The 23,572-nt window shown below is 40.2% G+C and overlaps 1 protein-coding gene across 1 annotated transcript in view; it reads right to left on the bottom strand.

Annotated features, from left to right (window-relative positions):
- Positions 1 to 2,853: 2,853 nt before the first annotated feature.
- Positions 2,854 to 23,572, bottom strand: part of LOC121584812 (beta-centractin) — a 29,344-nt gene continuing 8,625 nt past the window's right edge. Inside the window, exons 3-11 of the mRNA XM_041900945.2 lie at positions 22,966 to 23,041; positions 22,656 to 22,781; positions 22,360 to 22,484; positions 21,928 to 22,144; positions 4,226 to 4,318; positions 3,923 to 4,097; positions 3,729 to 3,790; positions 3,531 to 3,571; positions 2,854 to 3,433 (exon numbers count right to left, since the gene is read on the bottom strand). Of these exons, the coding sequence (XP_041756879.1) occupies positions 3,331 to 3,433; positions 3,531 to 3,571; positions 3,729 to 3,790; positions 3,923 to 4,097; positions 4,226 to 4,318; positions 21,928 to 22,144; positions 22,360 to 22,484; positions 22,656 to 22,781; positions 22,966 to 23,041 (1,018 nt within the window). The 3' untranslated portion in view covers positions 2,854 to 3,330. The remainder of the gene's footprint in view (positions 3,434 to 3,530; positions 3,572 to 3,728; positions 3,791 to 3,922; positions 4,098 to 4,225; positions 4,319 to 21,927; positions 22,145 to 22,359; positions 22,485 to 22,655; positions 22,782 to 22,965; positions 23,042 to 23,572) is intronic.

The raw sequence follows: 23,572 nt of genomic DNA on the forward strand, positions 1-23,572 counted from the left end.
AATTACTTAAAAATCATACAATGTGATTTTCTGGAAAAAAATTTAGATTCCGTCTCTCACAGTTGAAGTGTACCTATGATAAAAATTACAGACCTCTACATGTTTTGTAAGTAGGAAAACCTGCAAAATCAGCAGTGTATCAAATACTTGTTTTCCCCACTGTATATACATACAGTGCAGTATTTTTCCACATTGTTACATTATAGCCTTATTCTAAAATTGATTAAATCTTTTTTTCCCCTCATAAATCTACACACAATACCCCATAACGACAAAGCAAAAACTGGTTTTTAGAAATGTTAGCAAATTTGTTAAAAATAACAAACAGAAATATTACATTTACATACAGTTGAAGTCGGAAGTTTACATACACCTTAGCCAAATACATTTAAACTCAGTTTTTCACAATTCCTGACATTTAATCCTAGTACAAATTCCCTGTCTTAGGTCAGTTAGGATCACAACTTTATTTTAAGAATGTGAAATGTCAGAATAATAGTAGAGAATGATTTATTTCAGCTTTTATTTATTTCATCACATTCCCAGTGGGTCAGAAGTTTACATACACTCAATTAGTATTTGGTAGCATTGCCTTTAAATTGTTTAACTTGGGTCAAACGGTTCGGGTAGCCTTCCACAAGCTTCCCACAATAAGTTGGGTGAATTTTGGCACATTCCTCCTGACAGAGCTGGTGTAACTGAGTCAGGTTTGTAGGCCTCCTTGCTCGCACACGCTTTTTCAGTTCTGCCCACAAATTTTCCATAGGACTGAGGTCAGGGCTTTTTAATGGCCACTCCAATACCTTGACTTTGTTGTCCTTAAGCCATTTTGACACAACTTTGGAAGTATGCTTGGGGTCATTGTCCATTTGGAAGACCCATTTGCGACCAAGCTTTAACTTCCTGACTGATGTCTTGAGATGTTGATTCAATATATCCACATCATTTTCCTTCCTCATGATGCCATCTATTTTGTGAAGTGCACCAGTCCCTCCTGCAGCAAAGCACCCCCACAGCACGATGCTGCCACCCCCGTGCTTCACTGTTGGGATGGTGTTCTTCGGCTTGCAAGTCGACCCCTTTTTCCTCCAAACATAACGATGGTCATTATGGCCAAACAGTTCTATTTTTGTTTCATCAGACCAGAGGACATTTCTCCAAAAAGTACGATCTTGTCCCCATGTGCAGTTGCAAACCGTAGTCTGGCTTTTTTATGGCGGATTTGGAGCATTGGCTTCTTCCTTGCTGAGCGGCCTTTCAGGTTATGTCGATACAGGACTCAGGTTATGTGGATATATACTTTCGTACCCGTTTCCTCCAGCATCTTCACAAGGTCCTCGTTCATCTCTAGGAGACAGAACGCGTCTCCTTCCTGAGCGGTATGACGGCTGCATGGTCCCGTGGTGTTTATACTTGCGTACTATTGTTTGTACAGATGAATGTGGTTCCTTCAGGCTTTTGGAAATTGCTCCCAAGGATGAACCAGACTTGTGGAGGTCTACCATTTTTTTTACTGAGCTCTTGGCTGATTTCTTTTGATTTTCCCATGATGTCAAGCAAAGAGGCACTGAGTTTGAAGGTAGGCCTTGAAATACTTCCACGGGTACACCTCCAATTGACTCAAATGATGTCAATTAGCCTATCAGAAGCTTCTAAAGCCATGAGACCATTTTCTGGAATTTTCCAAGCTGTTTAAAGGCAGAGTCAACTTGGAGTATGTAAACTTCTGACCCACTGGAATTGTGATACAGTGAATTATAAGTGAAATAATCTGTCTGTAAACAATTGTTGGAAAGATTACTTGTGTCATGCACAAAGTAGATGTGCTAACCAACTTGCCAAAACTATAGCTTGTTAACAAGACATTTTTGGAGTGGTTGAAAAACGAGTTTTAATGACTCCAACCTAAGTGTATGTAAACTTCCGACTTCAACTGTAAGTATTCAAACCCTTTACTCAGTACTTTGTTGAAGCACCTTTGGCAGCAATTACATCCTCGAGTCTTCTTGGGTATGACGCTACAAGCTTGGCACACCTGTATTTGGGGAGTTTCTCCCATTCTTCTCTGCAGATCATCTCAAGCTCTGTCAGGTTGGATTGGGAGCGTTGCTGCACAGCTATTTTCAGGTCTCACCAGAGATGTTCGATCGGGTTCAAGTCCGGGCTCTGGCTGGGCCACTCAAGGACATTCAGAGACTTGTCACGAAGCCGCTCCTGCATTGTCTTGGCTGTGTGCTTAGAGTCGTTGTCCTGTTGGAAGGTGAACCTTCGCCCCAGTCTGAGGTCCTGAGCGCCCTGGAGCAGGTTTTCATCAAGGATCACTCTGTACTTTGCTCCGTTCATCTTTCCCTCGATCCTGACTAATCTCCCAGTCCCTGCCTCTGAAAAACATCCCCACAGCATGATGCTGCCACCACCATGCTTCACCGTAGGGATGGTGGCAGTTTTCCTCCAGACGTGACGCATGGCATTCAGGCCAAAGAGTTCAATCTTGGTTTCATCAGACCAGAGAATCTTGTTTCTCATGGTCTGAGAGTCTTTAGGTGCCTTTTGGCACCGAACATCTCTGGTGAGATCGCTGAGGATTTTAATTTATTTAATCAATTTTAGAATAAGGCTGTAACGTAACAAAATGTGGAAAAAGTCAAGGGGTCTGAATACTTTCCGAAGGCACTGTATGTGTACGGATTGTTTGACCTTTACTGTATCCATCAGCGTCTTTCAACAGTTGAATAAACAACACAAATGGGTAGAGAGGTGTAAGGTACAGTAAACTGGGTCATATTTTAACTGTCTCCATTCAGACTGTGGGAAATAAAGAAACAGTAACTTTATAACAAGAAGTTCTTAAGGTATCTTTGCACACTACGTTTAATGTGCCACAGTAACAAAGCCCAAAAGGTAAAAACAAATTTCTTAATTGAATCTATACATCAAAGTAAAGCAGAACGTTCACCTTCATTGGCATTTAAGTGATGGATTTTATGATCCATTTCATATGGGGCATAACAAACCGTAGAATAAATACTGAATTTGCATCCTGCAATGCAGGTTTGCCTTAAATGTTAAAAATAAGGAAAAAGTCCACAATATCAAGTGATGCAACTTAAAGCCTTGTCATTGGGACAGGTTCTGGGTCTGTCTGGTAATGGCTCCCCAACACTTTGCCAGTCCTGGCCAGTGTCCCAGTCATATGGCGTGTGTAGGGAAGTATGTAGAAGGCATGCTATAGGGAGCCATGGGCTCTCCTTATCATAAGGGGGTGTAGTGGAGTAGTTGGTGGACTTGAGCCAGAGCTTTTTGGGCAGAAAAGGAGCACCGCCCGCCTCTTCAGAAGGTCTTCCGATGGATGGCACGTGCTCGGTCTTCCTCATACTCCTTCTTTGACACCCACATCTTCTTGAAGGTGTCCAGTGACGCAAGGATGGAGCCCCTTCAAGCATGCAACAAGAGAGGATCATTACTCTTCATTACTCTGGAAACAGAGACTAATCTGTTTAATCTGTGGCTGATCACATCATGTTACTTACCCTATCCACGTGGAGTAGAGTCGTTCTTGAGGTGCAGAGATCTAATAAAGATTAAAACAGGGAAATAAATAGACTGTGAAACAGCACAACTAGTTCAGAAATTGATGATTATTGTTGAACCAACATTAAACATTTAATACATTGAAATTACTGCTCATACATATGTAAATGAGGCCCCAAGGTTAAGAAAGCAAATACCTTTATTTTCACATCTTTGGGTGCCAACTTTTTCACTTCACTTAACAATCGATCACCAAAACCTTTGGGAAAGAGAAAATGTAAAACAAGGATAGATTAATAAAATTAGCCAATGCTTAAGGAGTGGAGTGAAACGTTTGTTGTTTGCCACAGTCCTCAATATGTAATTGGTGGGACAGAATTCTAGTCAATACCTTTGAGGAGAGTGGAGCCCCCAGAGAGGACAATGTTGGAAAAGAGTGTACGTCGCAGGTCCATGTCTGACTTCTGGATGGCAAAAGCCAGAACCTCGTGGATTCCTTCACTCTCGTCCCCTATCAGGTCTGGACGGAAGAGAAGCTCTGGGGCTCGGAATCGAGCAGGGCCAATCTACACATGGTATAACAAGCTGTCAATGCTTCAGTATAAATACAAACGTTTACGTGATAATGTCAAAGTAGTAATATTGAACAACTTTCAAAACAATAAATGTTGCGAAAGCATCTAAAATGACTCACATCCAATGTGCTGCCATCAGGAAGAGTGTACTGCGCCTTCTCTGTCTCCAAGGTCTCATCTTTTTGTGGGTTCAGAGATAGATAGCATGCTCTCTGCAGTGGTAAACAAGATAAAAGTGACAGGTGTCAAGGACAAAGATTGAAGCAAAAATCTAAATAACAGGACTGACAAAGAGTGTCTTGTGAAGATTGTAGGTGCTGTCAAACAAGTTAATCACAATTTTTTTATTTGCTCAATTTTTGCCCTAAATAAATACTTTTTTTCATTTAAAAAGCAGTGCATTCATACTATGCTTTGATTGTAATAAACACCATTATCTACATCAATGTATTAATAGCATTTCCACCATAAACAACACAACATTCACTGTAACATACAGCTACTAATGCTCCCAATGTTTAAGTAGGCCTACTCCCTCTTATCAATGTTCTTGAAGTTCAACACGTTCTCTCTCTCACACACACACACACACACACACACACACACACACACACACACACACACACACACACACACACCACACCACACCACCCCCCCCGTCCTCGTCTGGGTACATTGACTTAAATACAAAACCTAGTAATAATAACTTCCAGAGGACGTCCTCCAACCTTTCAGAGCTCTTGCAGCATGAACTGACATGTTGTCCACCCAATGAAAGTACTAAAAGCATAAGCTACAGCTAGCTAGCACTGCAGTGCATAACATGTGGTGAGTAGTTGACTCAAAGAGAGAGAAAGACAATAGCTGAACAGTTTTGAACAAATACATTTCTTCAAAAATGAACAAGCAGCAACAGAGAGAAAGAGAGCTATGTTTCGTCATTAAAAAAAAAAACTTTCACTTACTTAGCTAGCAAACTCAGCTAGCTAGCTAGTTTAGCCTACTCAAACAGAATGATGCTATGTTAGCTAGCTGACTATAACTATCCAACACAACACCGGAACTCTTCCAAGTCAAGGTAACATTCCTGCATGATTGTAGCGAGTTTACTAACGCATTAGTTCTACTAGCTATGTTGACTATGATGTTACTTTAGCTAATATGGTGACAACAATGACAACAAAGATTTTCTATGGGGTTGAGATCTGGAGACTGGCTAGGCCACTCCAGGACCTTGAAATGCTTCTTACGAAGCCACTCCTTCGTTGCCCAGGCTGTGTGTTTGGGATCATTGTCATGCTGAAAGACCCAGCCACGTTTCATCTTCAATGCCCTTGCTGATGGAAGGAGGTTTTCACTCAAAATCTCACGATACATGGCCCCATTCATTCTTTCCTTTACACGGATCAGTCGTCCTGGTCCCTTTGCAGAAAAACAGCCCCAAAGCATGATGTTTCCACACCCATGCTTCACAGTAGGTATGGTGTTCTTTGGATGCAACTCAGCATTCTTTGTCCTCCAAACACGACGAGTTGAGTTTTTACCAAAAAGTTCTATTTTGGTTTCATCTGACCATATGACATTCTCCCAATCCTCTTCTGGATCATCCAAATGCACTCTAGCAAACTTCAGACGGACCTGGTCATGTACTGGCTTAAGCAGGGGGACACGCCTGGCACTGCAGGATTTGAGTCCCTGGCAGCGTAGTGTGTTACTGATGGTAGGCTTTGTTACTTTGGTCCCAGCTCTCTGCAGGTCATTCACTAGGTCCCCCCGTGTGGTTCTGGGATTTTTGCTCACCGTTCTTGTGATCATTTTGACCCCATGGGGTGAGATCTTGTGTGGAGCCCCAGATTGAGGGAGATTATCAGTGGTCTTGTATGTCTTCCATTTCCTAATAATTGCTCCCACAGTTGATTTCTTCAAACCAAGCTGCTTACCTATTGCAGATTCAGTCTTCCCAGCCTGGTGCAGGTCTACAATTTTGTTTCTGGTGTCCTTTGACAGCTCTTTGGTCTTGGCCATAGTGGAGTTTGGAGTGTGACTGTTTGAGGTTGTGGACAGGTGTCTTTTATACTGATAACAAGTTCAAACAGGTGCCATTAATACAGGTAACGAGTGGAGGACAGAGGAGCCTCTTAAAGAAGAAGTTACAGGTCTGTGAGAGGCAGAAATCTTGCTTGTTTGTAGGTGACCAAATACTTATTTTCCACCATATAAATTCATTAAAAATCCTACAATGTGATTTTCTGGAAAAGAAATTCTCAATTTGTCTGTCATAGTTGACGTGTACCTGACTAAATACTTTTTTCCCCCACTGTATGTAAAGGGATGTAAGGAGGAATATATAATTTGACTATTACATGGTGCTATGATTCAAATTAGAGTGTGGTCGAAGTAAGGAGTAAATGCAACAGAATTGTGAGATAAGGCGCAGAGCACCTTTAATATGATTTAAAACATTATATTATAAAGAGTGGATGATTCCATTGAAGGGCTCAGGTAAACCCTTGATGTTACAGACATCATAAAGAGAATGGGCGGAAGACACCCTTAATGTATGGTACATTATGAAGTAGTGGGTTTTTAGTCCCGTAGTTTGAAAGATATTAGAAAAGAGAGAAATAGGTTACGGACCTTTGATGTGGTAAATCGTCATAAACAGAAGGGAGAATAAAAGCCTTTGTAATACTCAAAACGACCAGGAGATGGAGCCAATGACATGCAACATATTGAATCATAGCACCAAAATTTGACATTTAAAGGCGAACTACATTTTAAAAACATTATCAGAAGTGGATTTGATGCAAGTATTTAAATTACTAACATTGAATGTTACTAACATTGCATGGGTGATAATGAATATCCTCAGGAGAGTATTTATAAGGGGTAAATAGAGCTTGATGTTATTGTAGAAAGTAGTGGAAGAGTCTTTTCTGGGACAGGCATGGCAGTGTCCTTGGAAATTACAGTCAGTTTTTTTGGTTCCGCTGAGAGAATGAAGGAGAGGATGATTTGGGTTGAATGAGGATTGTTAAACTAACTGAAGGATTATTTGATGTGAGTATATAGAAATGTCTAACGTTCTATAAGGAGTTGTGACGATTTGGAAATGGTAATGACAAAATCAGAATTAGAAAGGTCTGTATTATACTTTCTCACCCAAACGTAGACGTACGTCGTGGGTGAAGAAAGTAATTAATATGGGTTTTCTAAGTTTATACTGTTGTTGGATCATGTGATAGTGGAATAAATTGACCATAAGTAATGTTGTTTTAGACGTAATGTATAATATAGTACAAAGCAAATAGGGAGTTCAATGTAAATAATTATCATGGTAGAGCTAACGTAGTAAAGTGAGGGAACTTCATTTTGTATCAGAGGGTAAGATGAGAAATCACTGTAATGGCGCTATTGGTGGACATCTATTTATCATTTCAAGGCATGGAGTAACAATCTGCATTTATGAGTTTACATTCCACTGCTGATGTGTTGATTGAATGGGTACGATGGAGTATTTGGTTTGGTGATGTTGAATGTATGATTTGAAGCGTGTGTGGTTTAAATAGCAGGACTCTTGTAGCTCGTTTGGTGGAGAATGGTGCTTGCAACGCCAGGGTTGTGTGTTCGATTCCCAAGGGGGGCTAGTATAACTATAAAAAAAATGTATGAGCTCACTAATTGTGGGTCGCTCGGGATAGGAGCGTCTGCTAAATGACTCAAATGTAAAAAATGTTAACGAGTATGGAGAGAAGAATGCGTGGTAGTAATTTTTTTGGGCATTGAATAAGGTTTTGCTAGATTAAATGAGTGAGAATGGTGGAATATGTCTATAAATAAATTGGATCGTGATAAATGGATGATTTCAATATATGATGGTAAACTACAGCAAGTGTTTGGTGTTACTTGTAGCCTACTTAGAAAGGATAGTTGACTAGATATCATTAATTCTGATAATGGCGGAGTGATGGTTTCATTGCGTGGCTATGATTTTGGTTGATTACAAGAGAAATAGGATATAGTTTACGACGCATGGAGAAGTGAATGTCTTATATGGTAATAGATAAACCGAACCAAACATGACGTTACTACGGCAATTTAGGATGGTTAATGTTGTTAAGTTAGTTTTTAAACCCTATGATAGAGGTAAATGCAGAACGCTGTTTGAAAGTGTGTTTTATTAGGTCTGCTAGTAAAAATTGAGGAATTTCCATGTTTTTGTCTGCGGGTGTTAACCATTGGGGCTTGCTGAAACGTGAGAGCACTGTAAGGGACATTATGGGTTACGTTAGGTGTACAAGGATCACGTATTTTGTAGGAAGTCGTTGGGGGTTGAATGTTTGGTGAAATGGCTAGCTAGTTAGCGGTGAGAGCTAGGGCTAGGTTTTCATTAGGTGACGTCACTTGCTCTATGAACTGGAAGTAGTTGCTTTGCAAGAATCGCGGATTGTGTATGGTGTGTCGTTGGTGAATGTTGTTGATATGTGTAGAGGGTCCCTGGTTCGAACCCAGTAAGGGACAGAAAGCAAATATTTTACATTGATGCTATTGACGTGAATTACTGCTTTCATTGATAACATTATAGGAAAGATTTTGTCCTACCAATCAGTGTCGGATAGGATAACATAGTAATTAACGTTGGATAGCTTTGAAGTGGATGTTTTATTTGTTTTGACTATAACTTTAAATTAATTTGTCATCTGTTGAGGTACCGTTATGAGGAAAATTAGCGATAGAGTATGATAGATATTGTAGAGGGTTTACAATGTAAGTAAGTTAATTGGGTGATGAGACAGGTTGACTTGATGTTGAATGGGATTGTTTAATAGAAGTAATTATATTTAGGAGAATGAGAATATGTTATTAGGTAGTATTGCTTTGTGGAGACGATTTACTAATGAAGAACATGTCTAGATAGTTGAATAAGGAACGATATTTGATAATTGATCATTTAGTATTATGATATTATATTGTTTGTTTAAACAACAGTGAGTTATGCAGACGGTTCATTACTTCAGATAACGATAGGTTGTTTATAGTACGTTGAACGATGGGAGATAGTTGTTGCTGTTGGCCTGATGGATTAAGTAGACATCTTTTTGTGGGTTTTGGATTATGAAACAATAGGTTTATATTAAAAACATCAATACAACAGTTTGCGATGATTAAATTACTAGAAAGGGGTTATAGGTTTATAGTGGAAGGTGTAGTTAACTTAATGAAACGCGTTATTATCTAGTGTCTTCTAAGTGGGAGTTTTGTTTTCCAGGATTGATGGAAGTCTCCTATAATATTATGTTAGGGGTAAAGTAGGACACAACGTATCAAACAATTTTTAATCGATGCTGGGGATAAGATATCTAGTCTTACTTCAGAGGAGTACGTGATTGTATTGGATAATGTATGGAATTTGACATTTAGAGGGAAGTTAGGAACAATAAAAGGGGGTAACTGATATTTCCTAGGTTGTTGATACTGTAAACGATAATGGTTTAGTTGATATGGGATCACAAGGAGCAGATGTAGGGGTTCAATAATCATGGTGAGATTTAAAGAGGATATGATCTGAAGGGTAATCAATTCAACATAATCATTGTAAACTCAGAGGAATTTTGAGTGGTTTTAATTTTGTGAAAGGTTTCATATAATATTTTTATGGAGTAGTTCTGAGGAGTGAGATTGATACAAAGGATTATTGATGAGATAGGACTGGGGATATATGTATCATGTTTTGTGTGTACTTACTATCTTTGGATTACTGATTGTAAATTAATGTTAACGACATGTATACTTTCTATTCCAGGAGAAAGGGGATTTCTTTATCTCATTGGAATATTGCCCAGGGCTAGGGTGGAACTAGTTAGTAAAATTAAGTAGTCTTATTTTTAGGTTGTAATAGGGAGCTACCAAATTAAATAAAGCCTGGCCATGTTTGTTTTATTTGTTTTCCAAATGGGTTTTTCAAATAAACACACAACACACCTAGTACGATGTTATAAAGGGTTGTTATTTTGAGAGTTAGGAGTTTCAATTTTATGGAGTTTTTATTTTTGACTGAGTTTTGGGTATTCATGATTTCTTATGAGAATAACTGTCATGAGGATTGTATGTACACTTGGGGTACATAACATTTATTAGATGTTTTGAATGTTGGTAATGATTAGTATACTATCAATTCGTTGAATGATTTCAATGACCTCTGAACTCTGTTCTGACTTGCTGGTGTGATCTGATCATCCACACTAGTAATCCGAGAAACAAGGGCTGAGAAATGTAAGATAGTTCATTTTACTGAGTTGAGGGTAATTTATTAAAACTGACTATTATTAAAGTGGTTTATAATTTGATTTTGATATATATGGTTTGGGCTATATAAAAACAAGGGAGAGAGAGAGCTATCCTGAATGAGGGATAACTGTTGATAGTTAATTATACTAATCTTGGATTACTTTATGGGATAGAAGTAAATTGAGGTATTATCAAAGGTTGTCTTTTTAATTAAATTTTTATTATGATTTAATAAACAATGTTGGTGTTTTGTTTTTGAAAGCATGAATCACATTGTGACTCATGTGTTCAAAATAGGGGGTAGTATTGATGGTATGAGGATTTATTGGTATATTTGCATATCATAGTAAGAATTTGAGCAGTAGTAAGTAATGTGTTATGGGTTAGATTAAATGTTTTAAGGGAAAATGTATTTGTGGTATAAGGCAGAATTTAGAGGAAGCCTTTCTATGACATTAGTGACCATAACAAGCTGCAAGAATGTGCACTTCCTAATCTAAAAGGATTATCAGGAATGATAAGAAGAAAGGTTGAAGTAGCATGCTGTGTCTCAACTAACAATGTTATGAAGATTTTTTTTTCGAAAAGGTGAAGGCTTTTCTGACAGACATACCAGGAGAATCTGGACATTTTCTGCAATTTGGAGACTATGTGGTGTTAAAGGATTCATGAAGTCATTGATGGACAACACCCAAGTGGGAAGGTTAGTAATAGGTGTTGATGGCTACCTTGATGGAGGGGCAAGTAAGAGAGAGAGATTCCTAGATCTATATGTAACATTGTAGGACTTTTTAACGCAGAGGAGGAAGATGGCACTGCTTCGGCGGAGCACTGTTTTGTTTTATTTGTGTGTTTTTGGAAGCAGGGAATATTGGTACGCGACACAACAACAGAGAGATGGTGATAAATGGAGAAGGACTGCATGATCATAGAACTGGTGAAGGATGAAGGTTAATGCAGCATCACACAGTCAACACCAAAGGAGGTATGGATAGAGGGGAGATTGAACAGGTATCATGTCAACCAATGCTACAGAAGGCTACGAGGAAATTGACGATTAGAGATGAGGATACTGTTGATGACAATTATCAGGTGATGGAGGACGATGTCAGATGAAGGATAATGATGAGATGTGGGTTATGGCTGATTACCTCAGTGGAGGAACAGACCTATAGAACTCTAATAATTTCAAGATTTTCCAGATTTTTCAGGAATCAACTGGTTGTCATTCCATTAGGTTATATGTATTTAAACGGTTTATATAATAGAAATTGGGAAGTATATTAGGAATTGGTATTAGGAATAATTGTTAAAGCGTAATAATTTGTCATATGATGAATGTTTATATGGATTTATTGGTTTAGAAATGAAATCAATTAAATTGTTGTGTTTTTGTCTTCTAGTGAGGTAAATACAGATGGTATATTGATGCATAATAAGGGATAATTTGGCAAAGAATGGTGTGTACCTATAAATAAGTAAAAGTAACAAATAGGGGTGTAACGATCCATCTACTACATCGATGTATCGATTTATATTCCTATGATCCAACTACATCGATCTGTGCTCGGCGAGTTGGCCTTTTGGACAACATATATCAATCTAACATCGTTTTAAAATGTAATAAATCGATTGTATCGATACTAGGAAATAACCCATTGGATTTAAGCACGTCAGACTTTATATGGATGTTTTTTCTTAGCACTTTTAATGATAAAGGCTTTAAACATTACTCGATTCAGTCTGCCTATTCGTGACGTCATCGCCCCGCGCCAGCAGCAGCGCAAAGACGCAAAGACAACAAAACATAGCATGGCGGACGACATAGGAGAAGCCGACGAGCGAGAAATTATCAAGCCACCATTGCGGTCCTTACAAGAAACAGGAATCTAGGAAACTTCACCTGCACTGTCCAGTATCCAGGTATTTATTTCAGTCACACTGGTTGAATTTTTGGCTAAAAGGTTACTGAATCGATTTCAAGTCACTGAATCGTTTCGGATCGTATCGTTCTAAATGAACCAATATCGTCCTTGAATCGTATCGACAACCACGAATCGTGATACAAATCGAATCGTTGTTAAAACGAATCGTTACACCCCTAGTAACAAACTATGAACCGGCTGAAGATGAATATCAGAGGCGTTGAAGACGTTTTTGTAAAATACCATTTATATATGCAACTGGTCTACAACAATCAATCGAAGATATCAAAGGATTTTCTAATGTTTTTATATCGAAGGAGTGGGAAAGGAGTCCACCATTGAGTGAGAATGGAGAAAGATCTGTTCAAATGCAACATTTCTCATGTTGTTGGTATAATGGTTGGCAAATGGACAGGACATTGAAGTTGTGGAGTTGGTGGTGAATCGAATGGGACATTGTAGTTGTGACATTTTAATGGGCAAGTCATTTTGAAATATGAAGCTGTTTGAAGAACATAATGAAGAGACGCCAGAAGATTTAAGTGCCGGGTGGAATAAAGGGGTTGCTTGTTGATAATAAAATTGGATTTATCTAAATTTGATAATTTGGGTAGTAGGTATATACACTGCTAAATTGATAGTATTAAGAATGCATTGAGATAATGATCTGTATTTATTTTCAGGAGGAGGAAGGTTATAATTGAAGTATGAATGTTTATAATGTATGATAATATAAGTATACATTCTGGAAGTTTTAATATGGAAGTTAAGGTGAGGATTGTGAATGAAATCATGAATATGTTCATTAATTTGATTAAAGTATTAACATATTAGTAACGATATAGATTTGGAGTATTGGGTGATATTGATAATGTTGATAGGAAAGTAATTAATTGGTTATTATCATGGGGTTATGATATTTTCATATTATATGAATTTGGTTGAATTATTAAAGCAGGAATAGTTGAGGGATATGATGATTTAACAGGGAGTGATAATAGAGTGTTATAATGTGTATGTTATATTTGAGGTATATTAGGAGGACAAAGTCTGAGTTGAATATTGTTTTATTTTAACAATCATGGGGTTTTAAGAATTGGGTCTGAGATGTTAATCATTAGAATGGGTAATTGATAATCACATGGCATTGGATTATATTATATTAAGATTAGGATGATATGGTAATTTGAATGCAGTTGATGTTTTTTTTAGTGATAATTCCATAGGAACATGGATGGCAAGCATTCTAGGTCCTATTGTGGCCATAGTAATTACTGTAGCCATAGTTATGGGATGTTGTTTTCAAATTTATAGGGGATTGATTTTAAGATCTGTACAAATGATTATTAACATGCCTGTGATTAGTTAGTGATGTGTCAGTTAATGTTAATGCAAGGAGGGAAAGGAATGATTATTATTTTATGTTGTTTTATTTCAGTTCAGATTCCACTGATAATGTTGATTGAGGTATGGGACTGTTAAATTGGAATTGTATGCCATGGAATTAAGGGTTACAGGAAGAAGAGGAATATCAAGGGATCAGATAGCGCCCCAAGTGACCAGGAAAAGCTTGGGGTTCCTCTGACTGAATATAGATGAAGAAGACTGAAGTTATTTTTATTTTTGATATATACATTTGAATATATTGTAATATCCATGTAATTTACAAAGTGTCATGGATTGTTGTATTATAATATAATAATAATATAATAATATGCCATTTAGCAGACGCTTTTATCCAAAGCGACTTACAGTCATGCGTGCATACATTTTTACGTATGGGTGGTCCCGGGGATCGAACCCACTACCCTGGCGTTACAAGCGCCATGCTCTGCCAATTGAGCTACAGAGGACCATTGGTGGGGATGATGTCATGATGGTCACAATTTATTTCTATGTACAGTGGGGGAAAAAAGTATTTAGTCAGCCACCAATTGTGCAAGTTCTCCCACTTAAAAAGATGAGAGAGGCCTGTAATTTTCATCATAGTTACACGTCAACTATGACAGACAAAATGAGAAAAAAAAATCCAGAAAATCACATTGTAGGATTTTTTATGAATTTATTTGCAAATTATGGTGGAAAATAAGTATTTGGTCAATAACAAAAGTTTCTCAATACTTTGTTATATACCCTTTGTTGGCAATGACACAGGTCAAATATTTTCTGTAAGTCTTCACAAGGTTTTCACACACTGTTGTGGTATTTTGGCCCATTCCTCCATGCAGATCTCCTCTAGAGCAGTGATGTTTTGGGGCTGTCGCTGGGCAACACAGACTTTCAACTCCCTCCAAAGATTTTCTATGGGGTTGAGATCTGGAGACTGGCTAGGCCACTCCAGGACCTTGAAATGCTTCTTACGAAGCCACTCCTTCGTTGCCCGGGCGGTGTGTTTGGGATCATTGTCATGCTGAAAGACTCAGCCACGTTTCATCTTCAATGCCCTTGCTGATGGAAGGAGGTTTTCACTCAAAATCTCACGATACATGGCCCCATTCATTCTTTCCTTTACACGGATCAGTCGTCCTGGTCCCTTTGCAGAAAAACAGCCCCAAAGCATGATGTTTCCACCCCCATGCTTCACAGTAGGTATGGTGTTCTTTGGATGCAACTCAGCATTCTTTGTCCTCCAAACACGGCGAGTTGAGTTCTTACCAAAAAGTTCTATTTTGGTTTCATCTGACCATATGACATTCTCCCAATCCTCTTCTGGATCATCCAAATGCACTCTAGCAAACTTCAGACGGGCCTGGACATGTACTGGCTTAAGCAGGGGGACACGTCTGGCACTGCAGGATTTGAGTCCCTGGCGGCGTAGTGCGTTACTGATGGTAGGCTTTGTTACTTTGGTCCCAGCTCTCTGCAGGTCATTCACTAGGTCCCCCCGTGTGGTTCTGTGATTTTTGCTCACCGTTCTTGTGATCATTTTGACCCCACAGGGTGAGATCTTGCGTGGAGCCCCAGATCGAGGGAGATTATCAGTGGTCTTGTATGTCTTCCATTTCATAATAATTGCTCCCACAGTTGATTTCTTCAAACCAAGCTGCTTACCTATTGCAGATTCAGTCTTCCCAGCCTGGTGCAGGTCTACAATTTTGTTTCTGGTGTCCTTTGACAGCTCTTTGGTCTTGGCCATAGTGGAGTTTGGAGTGTAACTGTTTGAGGTTGTGGACAGGTGTCTTTTATACTGATAACAAGTTCAAACAGGTGCCATTAATACAGGTAACGAGTGGAGGACAGAGGAGCCTCTTAAAGAAGAAGTTACAGGTCTGTGAGAGCCAGAAATCTTGCTTGTTTGTAGGTGACCAAATACTTATTTTCCACCATAATTTGCAAATAAATTCATAAAAAATCCTACAATGAGATTTTCTGGATTTTTTTTTCTCAATTTGTCTGTCATAGTTGACGTGTACCTATGATGAAAATTACAGGCCTCTCTCATCTTTTTAAGTGGGAGAACTTGCACAATTGGTGGCTGACTAAATACTTTTTTCCCCCACTGTATATTGTAGTTAAATATGTGTTTATCTTTTACTCAGACTGAGTTATAGAGGTTTGAGAGGTTTGATATCGCATAAGATAGATGACTGAGAATTTATACCTGTGTTGATTAAATATATGGAGAATCGAGTTGGATTCAGGTATAGAATGTTGAAGGGGATCAATTCTCAATTATCTAGCATAGTTTCGGATCTATTCAGAGATATACAGTGGGGAGAACAAGTATTTGATACACTGCCGATTTTGCAGGTTTTCCTACTTACAAAGCATGTAGAGGTCTGTAATTTTTTATCATAGGTACACTTCAACTGTGAGAGACGGAATCTAAAACAAAAACCCAGAAAATCACATTGTATGATTTTTAAGTAATTAATTAATTGCTGCAAAGAAACCACTACTAAAGGACACCAATTAGAAGAAGAGACCTGCATGGGCCAAGAAACATGAGAAATGGACATTAGACCAGTGGAAATCAGTCCTTTGGTCTGGAGTCCAAATTGGAGATTTTTGGTTCCAACTGCTGTGTCTTTGTGAGACGCAGTGTGGGTGAACGGATGATCTCCGCATGTGTAGTTCCCACCGTAAAGCATGGAGGAGGTGGTGTTATGGTGTGGGGGTGCTTTGCTGGTGACACTGTCTGTGATTTATTTAGAATTCAAGGGACACTTAACCAGCATGGCTACCACAGCATTCTGCAGTGATACGCCATCCCATCTGGTTTGCGCTTAGTGGGACTATCATTTGTTTTTCAACAGGACAATGACCCAACACACCTCCAGGCTGAGTAAGGGCAATTTTACCAAGAAGGAGAGTGATGGTGTGCTGCATGAGATGACCTGGCCTCCACAATCCCCCGACCTCAACCCAATTGAGATGGTTTGGGATGAGTCGGACCGCAGAGTGAAGGAAAAGCAGCCAACAAGTGCTAAGCATATGTGGGAACTCCTTCAAGACTGTTGGAAAATAATTCCAGGTGAAGCTGGTTGAGAGAATGCCAAGAGTGTGCAAAGCTGTCATCAAGGCAAAGGGTGGCTACTTTGAAGAATCTCAAATATAAAATATATTTTGATTTGTTTAACAGTTTTTTGGTTACTACATGATTCCATATGTGTTATTTCATAGTTTTGACGTCTTCACGATTATTCTACATTGTAAAAAATTGTAAAAATAAAGAAAAACCTTTGAATGAGTAGGTGTGTTCAAACTTTTGACTGGTACTGTACACACACACATACACACACACACACACACACCACTATATATTATTTTATTTCATCCGAAAACTTGGGGGTCCAAATAAAACCACCGAGGGCCAAATTCGGCGGCCAGTTCAGGAACCCTGTTCTAGATGGTAGCGGGGTGAACAGGCCGTGGCTTAGGTGGCTGAGGTTCTTGATGATCTTCCTGGTCTTCCTGTGACACCGGGTGCTGTAGATGTCCTGAAGTGCAGGCAGTGTGCCCCCGATGATGCGTTGGGCTAACCGCACCACCCTCTGGAGAGCCCTGTGGTTGTGGACGGTGCAATTGCCGTACCAGGCCGCAATACAGCCCGACAGGATGCTCTCAATGGTGCATCTGTAGAAGTTTGTGAGGGTCTTAAAAGGTCAAGCCGAATTTCTTCAGCCTCCTGAGATTGAAGAGGTGCTGTTGTGCCTTCTTCACCACACTGTCTGTGTGAAGGGACCATTTGAGGTTGTGCACACCAAGGACCTTTAAGCTTTTGACCCTCTCCATTGCGGCCCCGTCAATGTGGATGGGGGCGTGCTCTCTCTGCTGTTTCCTGTAGTCCACAATCAGCTCCTTCGTTTCGTTGACGTTGAGAGAGAGGTTATTTTCCGGGCACAACTCCGCCAGGGCTCTCACTTCCTCCCTGTAGGCGGTCTCATCATTGTTGGTAAATCAGGCCTACCACTGTTGTGTCATCAGCAAACTTGATCATTGAGTTGGAGAAGTGCGTGGCCACGCAGTCATGGGTGAATAGGGAGTACAGGAGTGGGCTGAGCACGCACCCCTGTGGGGCCCTCGTGTTGAGGATCAACGTGGCGGAGGTGTTGTTGGCTACCTTCACCACGGGGTCGGCCTGTCAGGAAGTCCAGGATCCAGTTGCACAGGGAGGGGTTCAGCTCCAGGGCCCTGAGCTTAGTGATGAGCATGGAGGGCACTATGGTGTTGAAGGTTGAGCTATTAAATGAGTTTGACTATAGGAAAAAATAACTGGCTCTATGGATACAAAGAACAAAGAGCTTTTAAACTAGTGTTACAATGTTATGAAAACACTGTATAATCTGTACTGTTCAGAGAACTTTACACACATCAAGGGCGGCAGGTAGCTTAGTGGTTAAGAGCGTTGTGCCAGTAACCGAAAGGTCGCTGGTTCTAATCCCCGAGCCGACTAGGTGAAAAATCTGTCGATGTGCCCTTGAGCAAGGCACTTAACCCTAATTGCTCCCCGGGCGCCGAAGACGTGGATGTCGATTAAGGCAGCCCCCCGCACCTCTCTGATTCAGAGGGGTTGGGTTAAATGCGGAAGACACATTTCAGTTGAATGCATTCAGTTGTACAACTGACTAGATATCTCCCTTTCCCCTTTCCCCTTTCCCACATAGGACTAAAGTCGTGGTCAAAAGTTTTGAGAATGACACAAATACTAATTTTCACAAAGTCTGCTGCCTCAGTTTTGATGATGGCAATTTGCATATACTCCAGAATGTCATGAAGAGTGATCAGATGAATTGCAATTAATTGCAAAGTCCCATGAAAATGAACTTAATCCCCCCCCAAAAAATCCACTGCATTTCAGCCCTGCCACAAAAGGACCCGCTGCCATCATGTCAGTGATTCTCTCGTTAACACAGGTGAGAGTGTTGACAAGGACAAGGCTGGAGATCACTCTGTCGTGCTGATTGAATTAGAATAACAGACTGGAAGCTTTAAAAAGGAGGGTGGTGCTTGAAATCATTGTTCTTCCTCTGTTAACCATGGTTACCTGCAAGGAAACACGTGCCGTCATCATTGCTTTGCACAAAAAGGGCTTCACAGGTAAGGATATTGCTGCTAGTAAGATTTCACCTAAATCAACCATTTATCGGATCATCAAGAACTTCAAGGAGAGGTTCAATTGTTGTGAAGAAGGCGTCAGGGCGCCCAAGAAAGTCCAGCAAGCGCCAGGACCGTCTCCTAAAGTTGATTCAGCTGCGGGATCGGGGCACCACCAGTGCAGAGCTTGCTCAGGAATGGCAGCAGGCAGGTGTGAGTGCATCTGCACGCACAGTGAGGCGAAGACTTTTGGAGGATGGCCTGATGTCAAGAAGGGCAGCAAAGAAGCCACTTCTCTCCAGGTTAAGAGCGTTGTGCCAGTAACCGAAAGGTCGCTGGTTCTAATCCCCGAGTCGACTAGGTGAAAAATCTGTCGATGTGCCCTTGAGCAAGGCACTTAACCCTAATTGCTCCTGTAAGTCAGTCTGGATAAGAGCGTCTGCTAAATGACTAAAAATGTAAATGTAAAAAATACTACAAGACAGGTCGCGGGAGACAACGCTCGGAAATGGATTTTAAATATTGATAATTGGCAGTTGGGATGTCGAGTGTGCATCGTCTCAATGTTCATTTTGGCACAGAAGCCACTTCTCTCCAGGAAAAACATCAGGGACAGACTGATATTCTGCAAAAGGTACAGGGATTGGACTGCTGAGGACTGGGGTAAAGTCATTTTGTCGGATGAATCCCCTTTCCGATTGTTTGGGGCATCCGGAAAAAACCTTGTCCGGAGAAGACAAGGTGAGCGCTACCATCAGTCCTGTGTCATGCCAACAGTAAAGCATCCTGAGACCATTCATGTGTGGGGTTGCTTCTCAGCCAAGGGAGTGGGCTCACTCACAATTTGGCCTAAGAACACAGCCATGAATAAAGAATGGTACCAACACATCCTCTGAGAGCAACTTCTCCCAACCATCCAAGAACAGTTTGGTGACGACCAATGCCTTTTCCAGCATGATGGAGCACCTTGCCATAAGCCAAAAGTGATAACTAAGTGGCTTGGGGAACAAAACATCGAAATTTTGGGTCCATGGCCAGGAAACTCCCCAGACCTTAATCCCATTGAGAACTTGTGGTCGATCCTCAAGAGGTGGGTGGACAAACAAAAACCCACAAATTCTTACAAACTCCAAGCATTGATTATGCAAGAATGGGCTGCCATTAGTCAGGATGTGGCCCAGAAGTTAATTGACAGCATGCCAGGGCGGATTGCAGAGGTCTTGAAAAAGAAGGGTCAACACTGCAAATATTGACTCTTTGCATAAACTTAATGTAATTGTCAATAAAAGCCTTTGACACTTATGAATGCTTGTAATTATACTTCAGTATACCATAGTAACATCTGACAAAAATATCACATAACAATGAAGCGGCGAACTTTGTGAAGACCAATACTAGTGTCATTCAAAAAAAAAAAAAATGTATGCACTCACTAACTGTAAGTCGCTCTGGATAAGAGCGTCTGCTAAATGACTAAAATGTAAAAATGTAATTCCCAAAACTTTTGACCACGACTGTACACGCTCCCTCCCGCACCACTGAATCTCAAACCAAAAACTTTGAGCACTAGATCACTAGACATGCACGTTCACGAGACTCCACAGCGCACTTCGGTAGCCTCTTTATCGAGTGGGCATCCTATGCCGACTCGGCGCCCTTGGCAGCTACTTCTTCTCATGAATCCTAGCAACAGTTACTACTACGTCGCCCTCAAAATTTGTCAGAATTCATCAAGATAAATCAAGAAATCTGTCATTAATTTTGAAGTTTAATTTTCCAGGTCTTAGTCACACGATTTTACATCTAGCTAAGGAGTTTAATGTTTTCTGAAGTTTGATCATGTACACAAAAACCTGTCCATTATTAACTTGCTAGCTAAGCCTGAGCCAGTCACTTCATACGAAATGAAAGAGAAGCTTACCAACCAGCACATATTTCGTGCAGGAGTAAAGATGTCGTTTTGTTTTTACAACTTTATCACTGTCTATCGGAGTATGCGTGTGTCTGTCTGCCCCAGGTCCCCAGTTCCCGTGTTTCATAGCAGGTGAGTCAGTGTTTAAGAGCGTTGTGCCAGTAACCGAAAGGTCGCTGGTTCTAATCCCCGAGTCGACTAGGTGAAAAATCTGTTGATGTGCCCTTGAGCAAGGCACTTAACCCTAATTGCTCCTGTAAGTCGCTCTGGATAAGAGCGTCTGCTAAATGACTAAAAATGTAAATGTAAAAAATACTACAAGACAGGTCGCGGGAGACAACGCTCGGAAATGGATTTTAAATATTGATAATTGGCAGTTTGGATGTCGAGTGTGCATCGTCTCAATGCTCATTTTGGCCAAAGCACTTGCAGACTCGAGTGATCACTATCGAACACAACAGCAAGTGGCCACTCGATAAAGGGATTAGGGGCCAAGTGTTTGGTTTGAGATTCAGCCCTCTCGCTCTCTCACTTAGCTACTTACTCTCACACACACACATCCTCTCTCACACACACACCCCACTCTTGCATATGCAGCCTACCTTTGAAGCATCTTTTTGAGTAACCTATTCCTTTTCAGTTCTTCCTGTGCCATCCATATTTGGGCATAGCCTAGTCAGTGGTCAAGTTATCAGGTTGCTAGCTAGCTAACATGTCTAGCTAGCTAAACAATGTTGTTTGTTATCAAACCAAAAAATAGCAGCTCAGGAGTATTTTAAAACGGCCCTTGACATGCACATGAATCCGTGGCAGAAAGAAAAAATATAGCTCTGGTAATATTGGGCATAACTTTTACATGATTTTGGCTAGAGGCATAGCGACGTAAAGACGCAAGCACTGACTATACCGTCTTTGCTGTAGCCATGTTCTGCTTAAAAAGATCTGTGCGGAAACAGGTGCGCTTAAAAGGTTTAGTGCGGTGAAGAAATGGAGTGGCGATTAATGGAGTAAAAAAATAAAAATGCAGATAAACATGTCACGCGTTAACGCGTTATTAACACATTAACTTTGACAGCCCTAGAAGATTGTTAAAACTATTTGACTAGAATTGTCACATTTTACCCGCATCAAAAATGCAACACAATTTCCCCATCCATACCTCTTTGATAGTACGCACAACCTCAAACTCAGCTGAGGTGTGGAAGTCATAGCCTTCCTTGCGCAGTAGCAGGCGTAGGTAGCGTGAGACATCCCGCCCTGCAATGTCCACCCTCATGATAGAGTGAGGGATGGCAAAGCCTTCATAGATGGGCACAGCATGGGTTACCCCATCACCAGCATCCAGCACCACTCCTGTTGTCCGGCCTGTGGCATATCTGCAATATCCAAAGAGATATTCAAAACTGTTACAGTGTTTATGCTAATGATTATTAGATCATTTTCATATCTCTACAGTTACTAATGCATTACATGCCATATTAGCTTGTGTTTTCCTCCTCTGGGGGTGAAATCTTGTAATGTTCTAGTATGCCCAACCTAACACTGGCAAACATGAGACAAGATAGCAGCTACAGAGGACAGACAAACTTACAAGCTTAATACTGCCTGCATGGAGATGAAGAGCGCTGGTACATTGAAGGTCTCAAAGAACACCTCTGCTGCACGCTCACGGTTTTTACTTGGGTTCAAGGGGGCCTCTGTTAGCAGCACAGGGTGCTAAAGAACATTAGGAGAGATGGAAAAGAAAGGCAATGCAGTTAAACAACAGTTAAAAACAAAACCTCACATTCAAATTCACTTTTCAAGAAACCCTGAGAGAAAAACATCTCATGATCTAATTAAAAGTACCCAGAATATGTCTGTGTCACAGAAACCAGAGAAAAATACCTCTTCAGAGAAGGTCTGTAGTTGCTCCTTAGAGTACACATATTGCCAGATGCGCTCCATATCATTCCAGTCCTTCACAATACCATGCTCCATAGGGTACCGCACAGACAGGAGTCCCCTGTGTTCCTACAACCACATGGAGAGATCAACAGGTGTTGGGAATAATGGCCATAACTATATATTGTTTAAAAATACAGATTCAGTTTAATAACGGCCTAAATCTAGGCCTACAACATGAAGCCCATTAGCCTACATTATGAGTTACACAATAGGGCCATGGGCATCGGTCTTAGTAAAGCACTGTACATACCTCTGCTTTTGGGCCAATGAAGAGATCTCCCTCCAGCGCACCTGCCATCACCCGAACATGCTTTGGACGACCCACACTAAAAGGTAAAGACATGGATTATTTTACATACACTTTGATTCAATCAAAGCATTTCAGTAAAATATATTACAGTGCCTTGAGAAAATATGAATACCCCTTGACTTATTCCACATTTTGTTGTTTGTTGCAGCCTGAATTAAAAATTGATTAAATTGATTTTTTTTTCTCACCTTTCTACCCACAATGGCAAAGTGAAATGTTTTTTTTAGCACATTTATTGATATGTAAATTAGATCTTTCTGTATTTAATTAAGTATTCACACCCCTTAGTCAATACATGTTAGAATCACCTTTGGCAGCGATTACAGCTGTGAGTCTTCTGGGTAAGTCTCTAAGAGCTTTGCACACCTGGATTGTATAACATTTGTCCATTCTTCTTTTCAAAATGTATCAAACTCTGTCAAATTGGTTGTTGGTCATTGCTAGACAACCATTTTCAAGTCTTGCCATAGATTTTCAAGCAGATTTAAATAAAAACTGTAACTCAACCACTCAGGAACATTCACTGTCTTCAAGGTAAGCAACTCCA

The sequence above is a fragment of the Coregonus clupeaformis genome, chromosome 16 (assembly GCF_020615455.1).
Source record: "Coregonus clupeaformis isolate EN_2021a chromosome 16, ASM2061545v1, whole genome shotgun sequence".
Classification (NCBI taxonomy): Eukaryota; Metazoa; Chordata; class Actinopteri; order Salmoniformes; family Salmonidae; genus Coregonus; species Coregonus clupeaformis.